Raw genomic sequence first — 13889 nt, forward strand, 5'->3', positions numbered from 1 at the left:
AACCTTATTTCCTTTATAGACTGGTAAATCAGGGATAAATGCTTCAGGTGTGGTTTGCCAAGATTTTAGCAAAGCACTTAAAGTCTTTTATATTATTCCTGTGGGGGCATGGGGAGACAGACAGAGAGATAGAGAGACAGAGACAGAGTCAGAGAGAGAGACAGAAAGACAGAGAGACAGAGACAGAGACAGAGGCAGAGGCAGAGACAGAGAGACAGCGACAAAGAAAAAGAGAGAGATGTTGAAATAGGGGTTCTTAATCTGGATTCTGTAAACTAGTTTTAAAAAATATTTTGACAACTATATTTTAAAATAATTGGCTTCCTATGTATTATTTTATTTTAAACATTTAAGAACATTATTCTGAATAGATATCTATAGACTTCCTTAGACTGTCCAAAAGGTCCATGACACAAGAAAGAATAAATACCTCTATACTAGGTGATTATACATTCATGTGGATTTGGAAATTGTTGAATGGTCGGACTCAAATTGCTATCATTAATGTTCTATGATACTTTGAAAGGAAGTCTCAAGGATCTGTTCTTGACCTTGTGCTGATAAAAATGTTGGCAACTAAAAGATGAAGGATGGATCATATATTTGTTAAATATGCAGATGAGACAAAAGTGGGAAGGATAGCTAATACGTTAGACGATAGAGTTAGGATCCCAAAAGATCTCGTCAAACTGGAATGCAGGGCTAAATCCAACAAAATAAAATTTAATAGGGATAAATGCCAGATATTAAATTCAAATTTAAAACATCAACCTCAGCTGAAAAGAGAAGAGAATAATACATATTACAACTACATTTTAAAGAATAATAGCCACAAAAATCAAGAGAAAAAAGCATTAAAGTAAAACATCCAAAGGGAATTCAAAAGTAGAGGATATTTATATTAAAACACATGTAATTTACATATTTTAAACAAATTGTAAACAATGTGGAGTTTGTGTTCTAGCACATACTTTTTTTTTTTAAACCCTAGTATCTTTTTATATATATCCTTCTGTATTAATTTTTTTTTATTTGTTATAGGGCTAGGCAATGGGGGTTAAGTGACTTGCCCAGGGTCACACAGCTGGGAAGTGTCTGAGGTTGGATTTGAACCTAGGACCTCCTGTCTCTAGGCCTGGCTCTCAATCCACTGAGCCATCCAGCTGCCCCCTAGCACATACTTTTTAATGCATTTTTTAAATGTTTTTGATGGCAGTGGTAGTGGTTACTAAGTATATTTTAAAAAAAACCCATCCACCTCGAAGGAATGTGATAGGGGAGATATAGCTACATATTACTTGATGTGAAAATGGTCTGGGAGTTTTCTTGTATTTGGTAGAAGTCAACAATGTAGCACAGTTGTCAAAAAACCTAATGTGATCTTAGTTTTTAGTAAGAAGTCTGGGGCTAGGGAGGTGATAGTATCACTGTCCTCTGCCTTGCTTTGCCTCCTAAGCAGATTGTGTTGTTTTGTTCTCTGGATGCCATATTTTAAGGACTTTTAAAAGCTAGAGATAACCTAGAGGAAAATGGCCAGGATAGTCATGTATTCTGAGTTTCTGCCCTATGTGGATCAGTTGAAAGAAATGGGGATGTTTAGTGTGGAGTAAAGGAAATTTAGGGGGAGCATAATAGATGTTGTCAAGTATTTAACTGCCGGTTGAGTGGGAAAAGGGTTAGATTTTTTCCTGCTTGGCCCCAGAGGGCAGAGGAAGGAGGAGCAATGGATGGAAATTGCAAACAGGTAAAGTTTTATTGGAAGGAAAGATTTCCTAACCATTAAAGCTATTCTCAATGTGCCATTGTTTTCCTAGAATGGTAAGTGGCTTCCTTCTCAATGGAGGTCTTCAGACAGATCCTCTAGTTGGGGATGTTGTAGAAACAAATCTTGGTCAGGCTGAAAGGAAGCTCTTTCCAAGACTGAGATTCTGGGCTTCTTTGTAACTTTTTTCGAAATCCCCTGAAACCACATGATTTTCAATTTGTTTCCATGATACTTAAGGTTTTGTCAAATGAGTCTTGAGAGGCTATTTGTGGTTCTGTTCAAAGATAGCAGAATTTGGCTGGGTGCCCAATTTATGGATTTTTTTTTTTGTTTAAAATCGATGATTTTTCAGTCTTGTTTAAATTTAACTAATAAAAGTAAGTGGCTAGAGTAAAAAGAACAAGCTTTGCCATTTGGTTAACTCTAGAATATGATTTACAAGTTGATCTCAGTTTTGGGGGTCTCAACTTTCACTCTTTTCTCACATGTTCTTTTGTTGAGAAGCTTTTAATTTTGCCCCAAATATTGTAAGGGGTGAAAAAAAGGTTTTATGGGTTCAATATATTAAAAGGTGATCGCCAGGGGAAATTTCCCCAATTAAGGAATAATCTCAAGTCAAAATTGACTTTTATGTTGATTTATTTACAATTAGGAAGGTTGAAGGTAGGGAAATTGAGAGAGAGAAACTCTGGCCCTGACCAGGTAAGGATTTAGAGGCCCAGCAGAGGGGCACAGAGGTTAATTAAACAAGGCTTCTAGTCACAAGACCTTTTACAATTAGAGAGGCAAGAAAGGCTTCCCTGAGGGTAGAGCCTCCAGAAAACGCCAAGGGAAGAGAAGGAGAGTCAGCCTAACTTACCCACGTGACAGTTCAAAGGGAAGCAGTCAGAGGTCCCATCAGAGTCTCAGCAATCCAACACTCCTCCATGATCCAGAAGAGGTCCTCACCCGATGCTGTCTTCCACCCAAGACCTTTGCTGACTGAGGACCTTCTCCTTTTAAAGGGGTCACTTATGTGTCACTTCCTGTTCCTCCCTCCTAATTTGCGTGTCCAATCACAATAGCTGATTCTCACAGTACTGCCTAGGGAGCAGTCAGTTGACTCTAGCACACTTGGGTTAGGGACCTCCCAGAATTAGAGGTGTTCTCACATTTGGTGATTAAATCTAAAGATGGGCAGTGTAGACTTAATCTAATTATCACAATATGACAGCTATTTCTTACTAAGCACTGGCAATGATTGAATTTGGAAAGGCACTTAAACCAGTTTAAGTAACCTCCTAGCTCTTTGGAAATATCCTATGTCAAAGTTGTTTTTGAGTTTGGATGACAAAAAGAGAAGACTTAGTAAGCGAAATGTCTTTTATTTGTTTGTTTATTTATTTACTTTGTTCATTTAGTTAGTTAGTTAGTTTAGGATATTTTTTCATGGTTACATGATTAATATTCTGTCCCTCCCCTCTTCCCTTCCCCCTCTCATAGCCAATGAACAATTCAACTAGGTAGTAAACTAAATGTTGAATAATTCTCTATTTTTCTCCCCATCTAAGCCCTTTAAAAGCAGAATTCTGATCATTAGAGACAGAAACCTCAGATAACCAATGAATGATTTTTACTATAAAGAGACATGATGATACAATGGGAAACATGGAGGATTTGAAGTCAGTCAAATCTTTATTAGTCTGTCACCTTGAGTAAGCCTCTTTGGGCTTTAAAAATTCTCATCTTGCAGTGGAAGGGCAGTTAATTGGCGCAGTGGAATAGAGTGTCAGACCTAAAGTCAGGAAGAACCGAGTTCAAATCTGCCTGCAGTATGACCCTGGGCAAGTTACTTAACCCCGTTTGCCTCAGTTGCCTCATCTGTAAAATGAGCTGGAGAAGGAAATGGCAAACTATTCCAGTGCTTTTGCCTAGAAAGCCACAAATGGGGTCATGAAGTTGGACATGACTGAAAAACCAGTGAACAACATCTTGCAGTGGATAAGGTTCTTAGAGTCAGGAAGATTTGAGTTTGAATTTTGCCTGAGACATTTATGAGCTATGTCGCCTTGGATGAACCACTCACTTTCTCTGTTTTCCCTATGCAAAATGGAGATAATATCACCTATTCACTAGGTTGTTATGAGGATCAAATGAGACAGTATGCAGTGTTTGGAAAACCTTAAAGCACTCTACAAATGCTATTATTGTTATTATCTGAACCAAAGAGGGGGTTAGAGCAGATGGCCTGTGAAATATTTTCCAGCTCTAGATTTGTGATTTGTTAAGTTCAACAAAATTCAATTGAATACACATGATATGACAACCATGCGTCCACCCACATAAGCAGAGTTACATATAAAATGTCTACTCTGTAAATGCATACCCCTGTCATTGCTGGGTGTTATATTAAAAGGAGGCACTATTATCTATTAGATGTATATGTAGATGGAGTACAGAGAGAAGATAGGATGACACCTCTCTCCTTTATAACAGTTGCCCGGGCAGGATCCTTTAGGTCAGTGTATGTTATCCCTTCAGGACCCACCTAGGGTTAATTGATATTAATTATTGGGCTCTTCAGCTGAGGTAAGGTTGGTAATCTAACTGCATGACTCCCTTCCCAAATAAGCTTTGGAAACCAATTCAGGAAGATACTTTAAAACTTTGGTTGTATTTGGCACAGAAGGATAATGGTATGGGATAGAGGTATTGGGAGACCCAACTTTAAATTGATACTAATGAAGCTCTAACTGCAGGCAAATGAAGGAATCAAGATGATAGCTTCTCTCTGGTACCGCCTGGCCAGGGCTACACCAGAGTAGGCAAACTGCTGTGTAATCTTTCAGCTTCTTCTTCAGTAGATCTTAAGCCTAATCAGTTGAGATATCCACCCTTTATCCACCCTCTTATTCTACTCCTGCTCACTTCCCGGATCCCTCCCGGGCCCTGAGAGACCTAGATATCTAAGATGATTGACTTCCTAATATCTAGGGGCAGTAGAATCAGAAATGGTGGTCTGATACAGGTTGATGATGACACAGGAAACACAGGAGGAGCTTGCAGGGTTGACTTTGCAAATCTCTATTTCCCCAAAGACCAGGATCCACTGTTCTCCAGCCTCAGAGACAGGTAAAGACCGAAGAACCTCTGTGACGGTTTCCAACTGCCCTCTCCTGAGTCCGCATGCCTCTCTGGGAACATTCCAACATCCAACCGATTCACCTGTCTATCACCAAGTGAACTTCAAGCTCCCAGAGATTCAATATAACATGGGATGGTCATCTATTTAAACCCACTGCTCACAGCTTCACTCCACACCCATCTATAACTTTCTTAAGCCAAATCCAAAGACAGTAAAGACATTTAATGAAACAGAATAACAGGCAATAACATGAAATTTAATCAGCTATTAAATTCTGCTGGTTCTCATTCCCAAATGGCTGCCATCTATTCCCTGACTCGCCTGGAAAGAGAGCAGTAGACTCACTCCCAACTAACTTATCAATCTTCCTAAGAGTGGGGGAAAGAGGCTACACCAGGTACTCACCACAGATAAGGTGGATCCCCCTACCCCAGCTCCAGGCCCTGCCCACCTACTCCCTTGTTCAGCATCCACATCATACCCAGTGATTATTGTTACACCCTATTTCACTGGCCCAACTAAGACAACAACCTTGCTTTTACAGGCTAGAGAAAGTGTAAGCGACAGCAGGAGGGAACAAGGAAAGGTCTCCTGAGGAAGGTGGGGATTTCTGAATGGCTGAGGCAGAAACCTCCAGGTGACTTGAAGATCAATTGAGAAAAGGGAATGATTCTTCAACCCTTAACCTACCCTAAAGAGGTATTATGGTACACAAAAAATGGAGAATATACTGGATTTAGAGATAGCAAATCCAGGGTTCAAAGCTAGGACCTTGCTGCTCTCTACCTGTTTGACCTTGGGCCCTTCTCTTTGGGCCTTAGACTCCTCACCTCTAAGATTCCTTCCAGACAGGTGGCAGTGGATAGAGTGCTAGGCCTGGAGTCTGGAAGATCTGAGTTCAAATCCATCCTTAGATAGTTACTCTGTGATCCTTAACCTCTCTTGGTCTCAATTTCCTCAACTATAAAATGGAAACTCATTGAGATAATATTTGTAAAGCCCTTAGCACTGTATTTGGTACCTAAACAAAATGCCTCCTTCCTCTTTTCCAGCTCTAAATCCATTATCCTATAAACAATAGCTTGCATTTATATCTATTTAAGGCTTGAAAAGCCCTAAAAACAAAAACAAAATATTATCTCATTTGATCCTTACAACAGCCCTGGGAAATAGATACTGTTAATATCTTCATTTTACAGATGAGAAAACTGAGGCATAAAGGTTAAGTGGCTTGCTCATGGTCACACAACTATGATAAGTATCTGAGGCCAGAATTGAACACGGGAATTCTAAACCCATTGTCAAGGCAATATGGTGAATAGAAATCCAAATTTCCTTCAAAATTAAATTCAAAATCCACCTCTTCCAAGAGAACTTTGTGGATCTTGCTAGCAGTTAGCACCCCTCTCCCACCTGAAATAACCTTGTATTTATTTTGTATATTCTTGCACTTGTATATGTCACTGGATAGCAAGTTCCTTAAGGCCTGGCACTCTCATTTTTTTTTTTTTTTTTGTCTATGTATCTGCAGCACTTAGCACAGTACTGGACTTCTAACAGGCTCTTAATAAATGCTTTTTGACTGGTTGAAGAATGTTAGCCCTAGAATGAGGAAAGACTGGGTTCAAATTCTTCCTTAAACCCAAACCCTTTTAAAATATTTTTAAATTTTTATTTCCCCAATTACTTGTAAAAACAATTTTTTCCCAAATTCTCTCCCTTCCTCCCCTCCCCTCACTAAGATGGTAAGCAATTTGATAAATATTTTACATATGTAATCATGTAATGCTTCCCCCCCCATCTTAACCCTTTTGTGGCAGGAAATTAAAACAAAAAAATGAAGAAAGAATATGAAATATAGTTTGCTTTGCTCTGGATTCAGATTCCATCATTTCTTTTTCTAGAGGCAGATAGCATTTTTTTGTCATAATCCTTTGGGATTATCTTGGATCATTGTACTGCTGAGAACAGTAAAGTTATTAGGTTCATCATGCAATACTGCTGTTACTGTACAATGTTTTCCTGGTTCTGATCTCTTCACTCTGTATTGGTTTATGTAAATCTTTCCAGGTTTTTCTGAAATCCTTCTGCTCATCATTTCTTATAACAGTAGTAAATAGCAAAATCCATTACAATCATACATCAGAATTTACTTAGCCACTTCCCAATTAATGGATATCCCTTCACTTTTCAATTCTTTGCCAGCCACAAAAAGAACTACTATAAATATTTTCATATAGATCCCTTTTCTTTTTTCTTTTTCTTTTTTTAATTTCTCTGGGATATAAACCTAGTAATGGGTCTGCTGGGTTAAAAGATATTTATGGTTTCATAGTCCTTTGGCATAGGTCCAAATTACTCTCCAAATTGGTTCATAATTCCCCCATCAATCCATTAGTGTCTAGATTTTCTCACATCTTCTCCAACTTTTATCAATTTCCTTTTCTGTCATGATAGTCAATCTGGTAAGTGTGACGTTGTTTTAATTTGCATTTCTATAATAGTGATTTAGAGCATTTTTTCTTCTTTAAATTAAATTTTATTTTATTTTTTCTAATTATATGTAAAAAGTTTCCAACATTTTCCAAAGAAAATTGAGCCTTGAATTGTCTGTCTCCCTCCCTCCCTGCTCAATCCCCTACCTCTCTCAATATGGGAAGCAATTTTAAAGCTTTTTTTCCCCCCACATAACTATGGACAGATTTGATTACTTCATCTGAAAAAGGCCTGTTCATATCTTTTGACCATTTGCCAATTGGGGAATGACTTCTTTTCTTATATATTTGATTCATTTCTCTATTTATTTGAGAAATTTGAGCTTTTATTAGAGAAACTTACATTTTTCCACCATATGATTACTGTGTATTGCCCTCTTCCTATCTGAACCCCACCCCCATTTATCCTACTCTCTTTTCTTTCACTCTTTCCATCCTCAAGTATTTTGCTTCTGATTACTGCCTCTCCCAATTTGCCCTCCCTTATATCACCACCCCTCATTCTCCCCGTTTTCCTATGAAGAAAGATAGATTCCTATACTCAATTGAATATGTATATTCTTCCCTTTTTTAGCCAATTCCAATGAAAGAAAGGTTCAAACACAGTCCTCCCTGCTTTCCCCATCTCTCCCTTCAGGGTAAAAGCTCTTCAACTCTTTTGCCAGTACATTCTTCTTTCTCACTTCTTAGTTTAATCTTTTTAGATATCATCCCATCACATTCAACTTATACCCTTGCTCTCTGTCTAGGTATACTCCTTTCTAACTGTCCTAATAATGATAAAATTCTTAGGAGCTACAGGTATCTAGGGATATAAACAATTGAACCTTATTGAAACTCTTAGGATTTTGCTTTTCTGTCTCTTTTTATACTTCTCTTAAGACATATTCGAGAGTCTTATTTTCTATTCAGCTCTGGTATTTTCATTAGGCATGCTTAAAATTTCTCTATTTAATTGAATATTCATTCCCCCCCCCCAAGGATCATACTTGGTTTTACTAGGTAAATGATTCTTGATTTCACTCCTAGCTTCTTTGCTGTCTAGAATATCATCCCAGGTTCTCTCATCTTTAGTAGAAGCTGCTAAATCTTGTGTTATCTTGACTGTGCCTCCACAATATTAGAATTGTTTCTTTTTGGCTGCTTATAATTTTTTCTCCTTAACCTGGAAGTTCTGGAATTTGGCTAAAATATTCCTTTTGGGAGTGCTTTCAGGAGGTGATGATAGGTTCTATTTTCCCCTCTGGTTCTAGAATATCAGGGAAGTTTTCCTTGGTAATTTCTTGAAAGGTTCCTTTTTTTGAGCATGGTTTTTAGGTAGTCCAATAATTCTTAAATCTGTTTGCCCCAGTTTCCTCATCTGAATACCCTGAGAAGGTAATGATAAACCATTCCAGTAACTTAGCTGTTTGACTCTGAACAAATCAATCTGTTTGCCTCTGTTTCCTCATCTGAATATTCTGGAGAAGGAAATGGTAAACCACTCTAGTATCTTTAGCTGTGTGACTCTGGACAATCAATCTCTTTGCCTCAGTTTCTTCATCTGTCAAATGAACTTGAGGAAATGGCAAAGCACTTCAGTATCTTTGTCAAGAAAACCCCAAATGGGGTCATGAAGCGTCAGAAACGGATGAATAGTCTGTGATGTTTCTTCTTTCTGTTAGTTTTGACTTCAGAATCCCTTATGGGTTAAGTTAACTAAACCTTTGTGTTATGCAGCAATAACAGCCACAGGTTAACTCTGGTTCTGCAAGCACAGAATAACCAGGGCTCATAGCCAGGATGCTGATAAAAGGTTTCAGGATGCTGATAAAAGGTTTCTGGATGCTAAAAAAAAAAAGCTAGCGTTCCTTCGGGAGATACCATTATTGAAGTTGGTGGGGAATGCTATGACAAGATAAATTCCCTACGACCCCTGTTTACATATATGCCTCTGAAATTGAGGCGAAAGAATGATAATGAAGATATCTCTTTCCCTCCTTCCAGGTCAGCGGGCACCAGCCCTTCCCCCTTCACACCACCCCTTTCTTTCTTCATTGGGTACGTCCCAGCCTCTGGAGAATCTCCCTCAGGGCACCGAGAAGGCGGGGAAGAGATCAGCTGTGCGCAGGCGCCGCCGAGGCTCGCGCCTCTTTCCCTCCCTTTGTCCCGAATCAGGGACGCCATTGGCAGTTGCGTCGTTGCCGGAATTTTCCAGGATATGGCGTTCCGGGTGTTTTGCAACCGCTGCTTTCAGCCTCCCGGCAGATTCTCCTCGCAGTTTAGCCTGACGAGTTGTGGCCACGTGTTCTGCCACCTCTGCCTCCAGCGAGGTAAAAAAGGGGAGAGGAAGAGAGGTAGGGAGGCCAAGCGTGATCTGCGCAGGTTTCAGGGTGGGAGAGGCCTGAGCTGGAAGGATCGGAGGTGACGTCAAAGGCCAGCTAAGCCCACGGGATAGAAGGGTAACAGTTTTCAGCTTGTATCCCTACCAATCACAGAAGCTCATTATTCTGTCCCCCCCCCCCCCCCCCCCGTGATTATTGTTCAGAGCAGCACCAACCCCCAAGCTCTCAGGCTCTCAATTTATTGAACTCCTCACCCACTCACAGCCCACCATATACAGGTTGTTGTCAAGACCTGTCGATTTCACTTTTGTATTTTCTTTCAAATCTGCCCCATCCCTCCTCTGATACCCCCACCATCCCAGTATAGGACCTCATCCCCTCGCACCTGGATTATTTACACCAGCTTGTTTTTTTTTGTTGTTGTTGTTTTTTTTGTTTTTTTTTTTTTGTTTTTTTTTAAACATCTTTTACCCCATCTGGCCAGGAGCAAATAGGAGCTTGTCCAAGGGAGTGTCACTAAGACTAGGAAGAAAATGGAAACCGTATCAGATGAGAAAAAGCCATAGGAACTAGGAATGTTGTTTGTTTGTTTGTTTTAAGGAAACTTGGGTGATGGGGAAAGGGATGGCATGATCATATCTTCAAATACCTAAAGAGAAATTAAACGTTTTTTGCTTGGCCTTGGAGACCCCAAATAGCTGTAGAAGCAGATTTTGGCATAATATAAGGAAAGAAAAATAATTTGACCTTTCCAAAAATGGAATAAGGTGCTTCTGCAAATAGTATTCCATCTTTGAAGATTTTACAGTAAAGTCTAGATTGATTTTCCTTGGAGACGCTGTAGATAGGATTCTTGTGCAGAAGAAGGTTGAATTAGATATTTCCAGAGATCCTTTCCAACTGTAGAATTCTGTGATTCATAGGAAAAGCCCATACTTTCCTTACACTAAAGCCAAGAACTAAGGAAATTGAAGAGATTAGAATAGCAAGCCATTTCATCTTTCACCTACTATAGTACTCAGTGCTACTTGGGTTTGGAGCCAATTGGTATGGCTTACCAGGTGGCTTGGTTTTCAGATGTCTGTCCATAGACACCTTGGGACAAAGACTAAAATTTGGCCTTTGATATATTTATCAAATGCTACTTTTTGCAGTTTATATGCCTTTCATATTAGATCTTTTCTTTTTTTGCTTCTTTTTAATACCTTCCTTATTATATACTTATCATGATAAATTTTCCACTATGCTTATTTGTATATATGTTATATTTCCCCCACTAGGCTTACCAGCTTTATAAAGACTGGGACCTGAGTTTTTTTAATCTTTATGTATTTTTTTTTTTGCCCTTTTTCATTCTCAGCAGAAGATTTTACCTTTTATTTACTAAAAAGAGCTAGCTAGGCCAGTGATGGGCAAACTTTTTAAAGAGGGGGCCAAAGGAAAGGAAATGTTCATCTATCAGTCTGTTTCTAAGGCAACTCTTTCAAAGTTTCATTGTATTGTATCCTACTCATTGTATTCGTCAGATTAGAAATAATGTCATATTGCCAGATAGAATACTTCACTGAACTAGGCCATGGAGAAGCATTTGTTCTGTGCTTCACTCAAATGCTCTTCACCACAATTCAAAATCTATGTCTTTTTGCATTCTTAATTCAGTAAACATTACATATCTACTATGTATAAAGTAATATACCAATTGCTGAAGATACAAGATAGATACTATATGGAAGCCACTCTTAGAGAGTTTTGGGGAAGAAAAACAAGTTTATAAATTACAGTGATATGATTTTGGACCTTCGGAATTATCTGACTAATTCTTCTTTTCCTTACCTCTCATATCCTGGTCATAAAATACTACGTTTCTACACTACTTCCCATTCTCTTCACTATCAGCAATCTCTCCTATAATCCCAGGCCCTATTTATTGCCTTTTTGGAGAATTCTAGTAGTTTTCTTAATTCTTTCCGCCAGTCTTCCTTTATTTAATTCATCTTTTAGGGCAGGGGTCGGCAACGTATGGCTCTCGAGCCATATCTGGCTCTTTTGAGGGCCAGATATGGCTCTTTCTGCAGGAGCCATAAAGTCCATTTTTTTTCCAGGCTCTGTTACAGGAGCACACACTGTGAGCACTGTACGGCTCTCACGAAATTACATTTTAAAAAATGTGAGGGGGCAGCTGGGTAGCTCAGTGGATTGAGAGCCAGGCCTAGAGACTGGAGGTCCTAGGTTCAAACCCGACCTCAGACATTTCCCAGCTGTGTGACCCTGGGCAAGTCACTTGACCCCCATTGCCTACCCTTACCACTCTTCTGCCTTGGAGCCAATACACAGTATTGACTCCAAGACGGAAGGTAAGGGTTTAAAAAAAAAAATGTGGCATTTATGGCTCTCACGGCCAAAAAGGTTGCCCACCCCTGTTTTAGTGTATTATAAATGATATTCCTCATATACAAATATTATTATTTTACTCCTTTGTCCAAAACCCTTCAGTGATTTCCTATTGCCTATCAAATATGGTTAATATTCAATTAGATTTAAAACATTTTCAAAACTTATTGTATGCCAAGCACTGTGCTAAGTGCTTGATTTACAAATAAGAAAAACAAGTCAGTCCCAGCTCTCAAGAAGATTACAATCTAATTGGAGAAAAACAGCACATAAATGGAAGCTGAAAATTGGGGTGGGGTAGTAGGGTAAGGGCCTGCCAAACAACCAGAGCATATTCAGTAGGATGGTAGTTCTGTGTAGTTGAAACTAAGCAGAACTGTTAATGGAAAGTAGAATTTACCTCAGAAGATGTGAAACCTCTATAAAAGAAGGCTTTGGGAGGAGTTTAATACTCTGCCTGCCAGCCCTCCAATCAGAGGGGAGAGTTTAAAAACCTGAACTCAGCTTTCAGAATTCCTCAAAATATATTCTCAGTCTTCCCTGTTAGAATTTTTGGGTACTTGTATCTTCTTATTCTCTTTTCCTTGATCTTGTACCTTTTTCCTCCTTCCGTGCCTTTTCCCACAAGTTATTTCCTATCCCTAAAATGGTGTCTTCCTCAAATCTCCATCTGTTGAAATCTCCCTTCTTTAAGGCTTCAGATGAGGTATCATCTCTTCCATGAAGAATTCCTTCATTCTTTCAGTGGATAATGATCTATACCACTCTCTTTATTGAATAGTCTTTCCTTCTACTTTTATTCAGCATTTATACATTTTATATTGGTATTTGTCTTCTACTACCTGCTTGACTAATTTAATTGAAGGAAGAGACTTTTTCTAATTCATCTTTGTATCTCCAAGACAATGTTTCAATATTTGTGTGATCTGTGATTTTGTTGATGTGTTTATTCCTTGTGTCAATCCATTTCTGCCTCAGTAGATGGTCTTCTTAAGTTGTTCTGGATCAAAAACATTGTCACCCTGCAATCAGTATGATTTTGATCTTTTTCAGACAGCTAGATTGATCCTTGGATAAAGGCCCACACCCAAAGCTTTTCAAGTTTTATAGGAGAAGCTACAGAAATATGTGTTTTCCACTGGTGTTGTCTTTGAGAAACTGGGTTGCCTAAGTATCATGTTGGGGCAAAGAGATAGTTTTCTGTGTAGGGCCTTGCACAGAGTTCATTTGAACTAACAGCTGGTATTTAATAATATTTATTGAGTGAATTAGAGCTTGTCTCCTTAGAAATCCATGGGTTATGATATGGAATCATAGACTTCACAGCTGGAAAAGATTTTATAGCTCATTCAGTCTGACTTATCTATCTTATAGATCAGAAACTGAAGCACTGGGAAGAGAAGTGATTTATTTGCCCAGTTGTCATGCTTGTAATTAACTCCCATGAATATGGTCTGCTTAGCAATGTCTGATTTGTCTGAATAGGTATTATGAGTTGATCTAATTGGGTAGCATTTCAAAATTTATAAAATGATATCACATATATTATTTTTCTTGAGTATTATAACAAATCCGTGATTGCTGGTGAGAAAGCATGAGTTATTTTAGAGATAAGGAAACCTAGACTCGGGAAGATTGTGACTTGCTCAGGGTCAGACTCAGGATGCAGAACTAGAACCCAAGTCTTCTGACTGATAAAATGTCTATTTTGGGGGGCAGCTGGGTGACTCAGTGGATTGAGAGTCAGGCCCAGAGACAGGAGGTCCTGGGTTCAAATCTGGCCTCAAGAC

General features: G+C 38.9%; 1 protein-coding gene across 1 annotated transcript in view; it reads left to right on the top strand.

Annotated features, from left to right (window-relative positions):
- Positions 1 to 9584: 9584 nt before the first annotated feature.
- Positions 9585 to 13889, top strand: part of RNF212 (ring finger protein 212) — a 47514-nt gene continuing 43209 nt past the window's right edge. The window contains exon 1 of the mRNA XM_044682379.1: positions 9585 to 9720. Coding sequence (XP_044538314.1) covers positions 9585 to 9720 — 136 coding nt within the window. The remainder of the gene's footprint in view (positions 9721 to 13889) is intronic.

The sequence above is a fragment of the Gracilinanus agilis genome, chromosome 6 (genome assembly GCF_016433145.1).
Source record: "Gracilinanus agilis isolate LMUSP501 chromosome 6, AgileGrace, whole genome shotgun sequence".
Lineage (NCBI taxonomy): Eukaryota > Metazoa > Chordata > Mammalia > Didelphimorphia > Didelphidae > Gracilinanus > Gracilinanus agilis.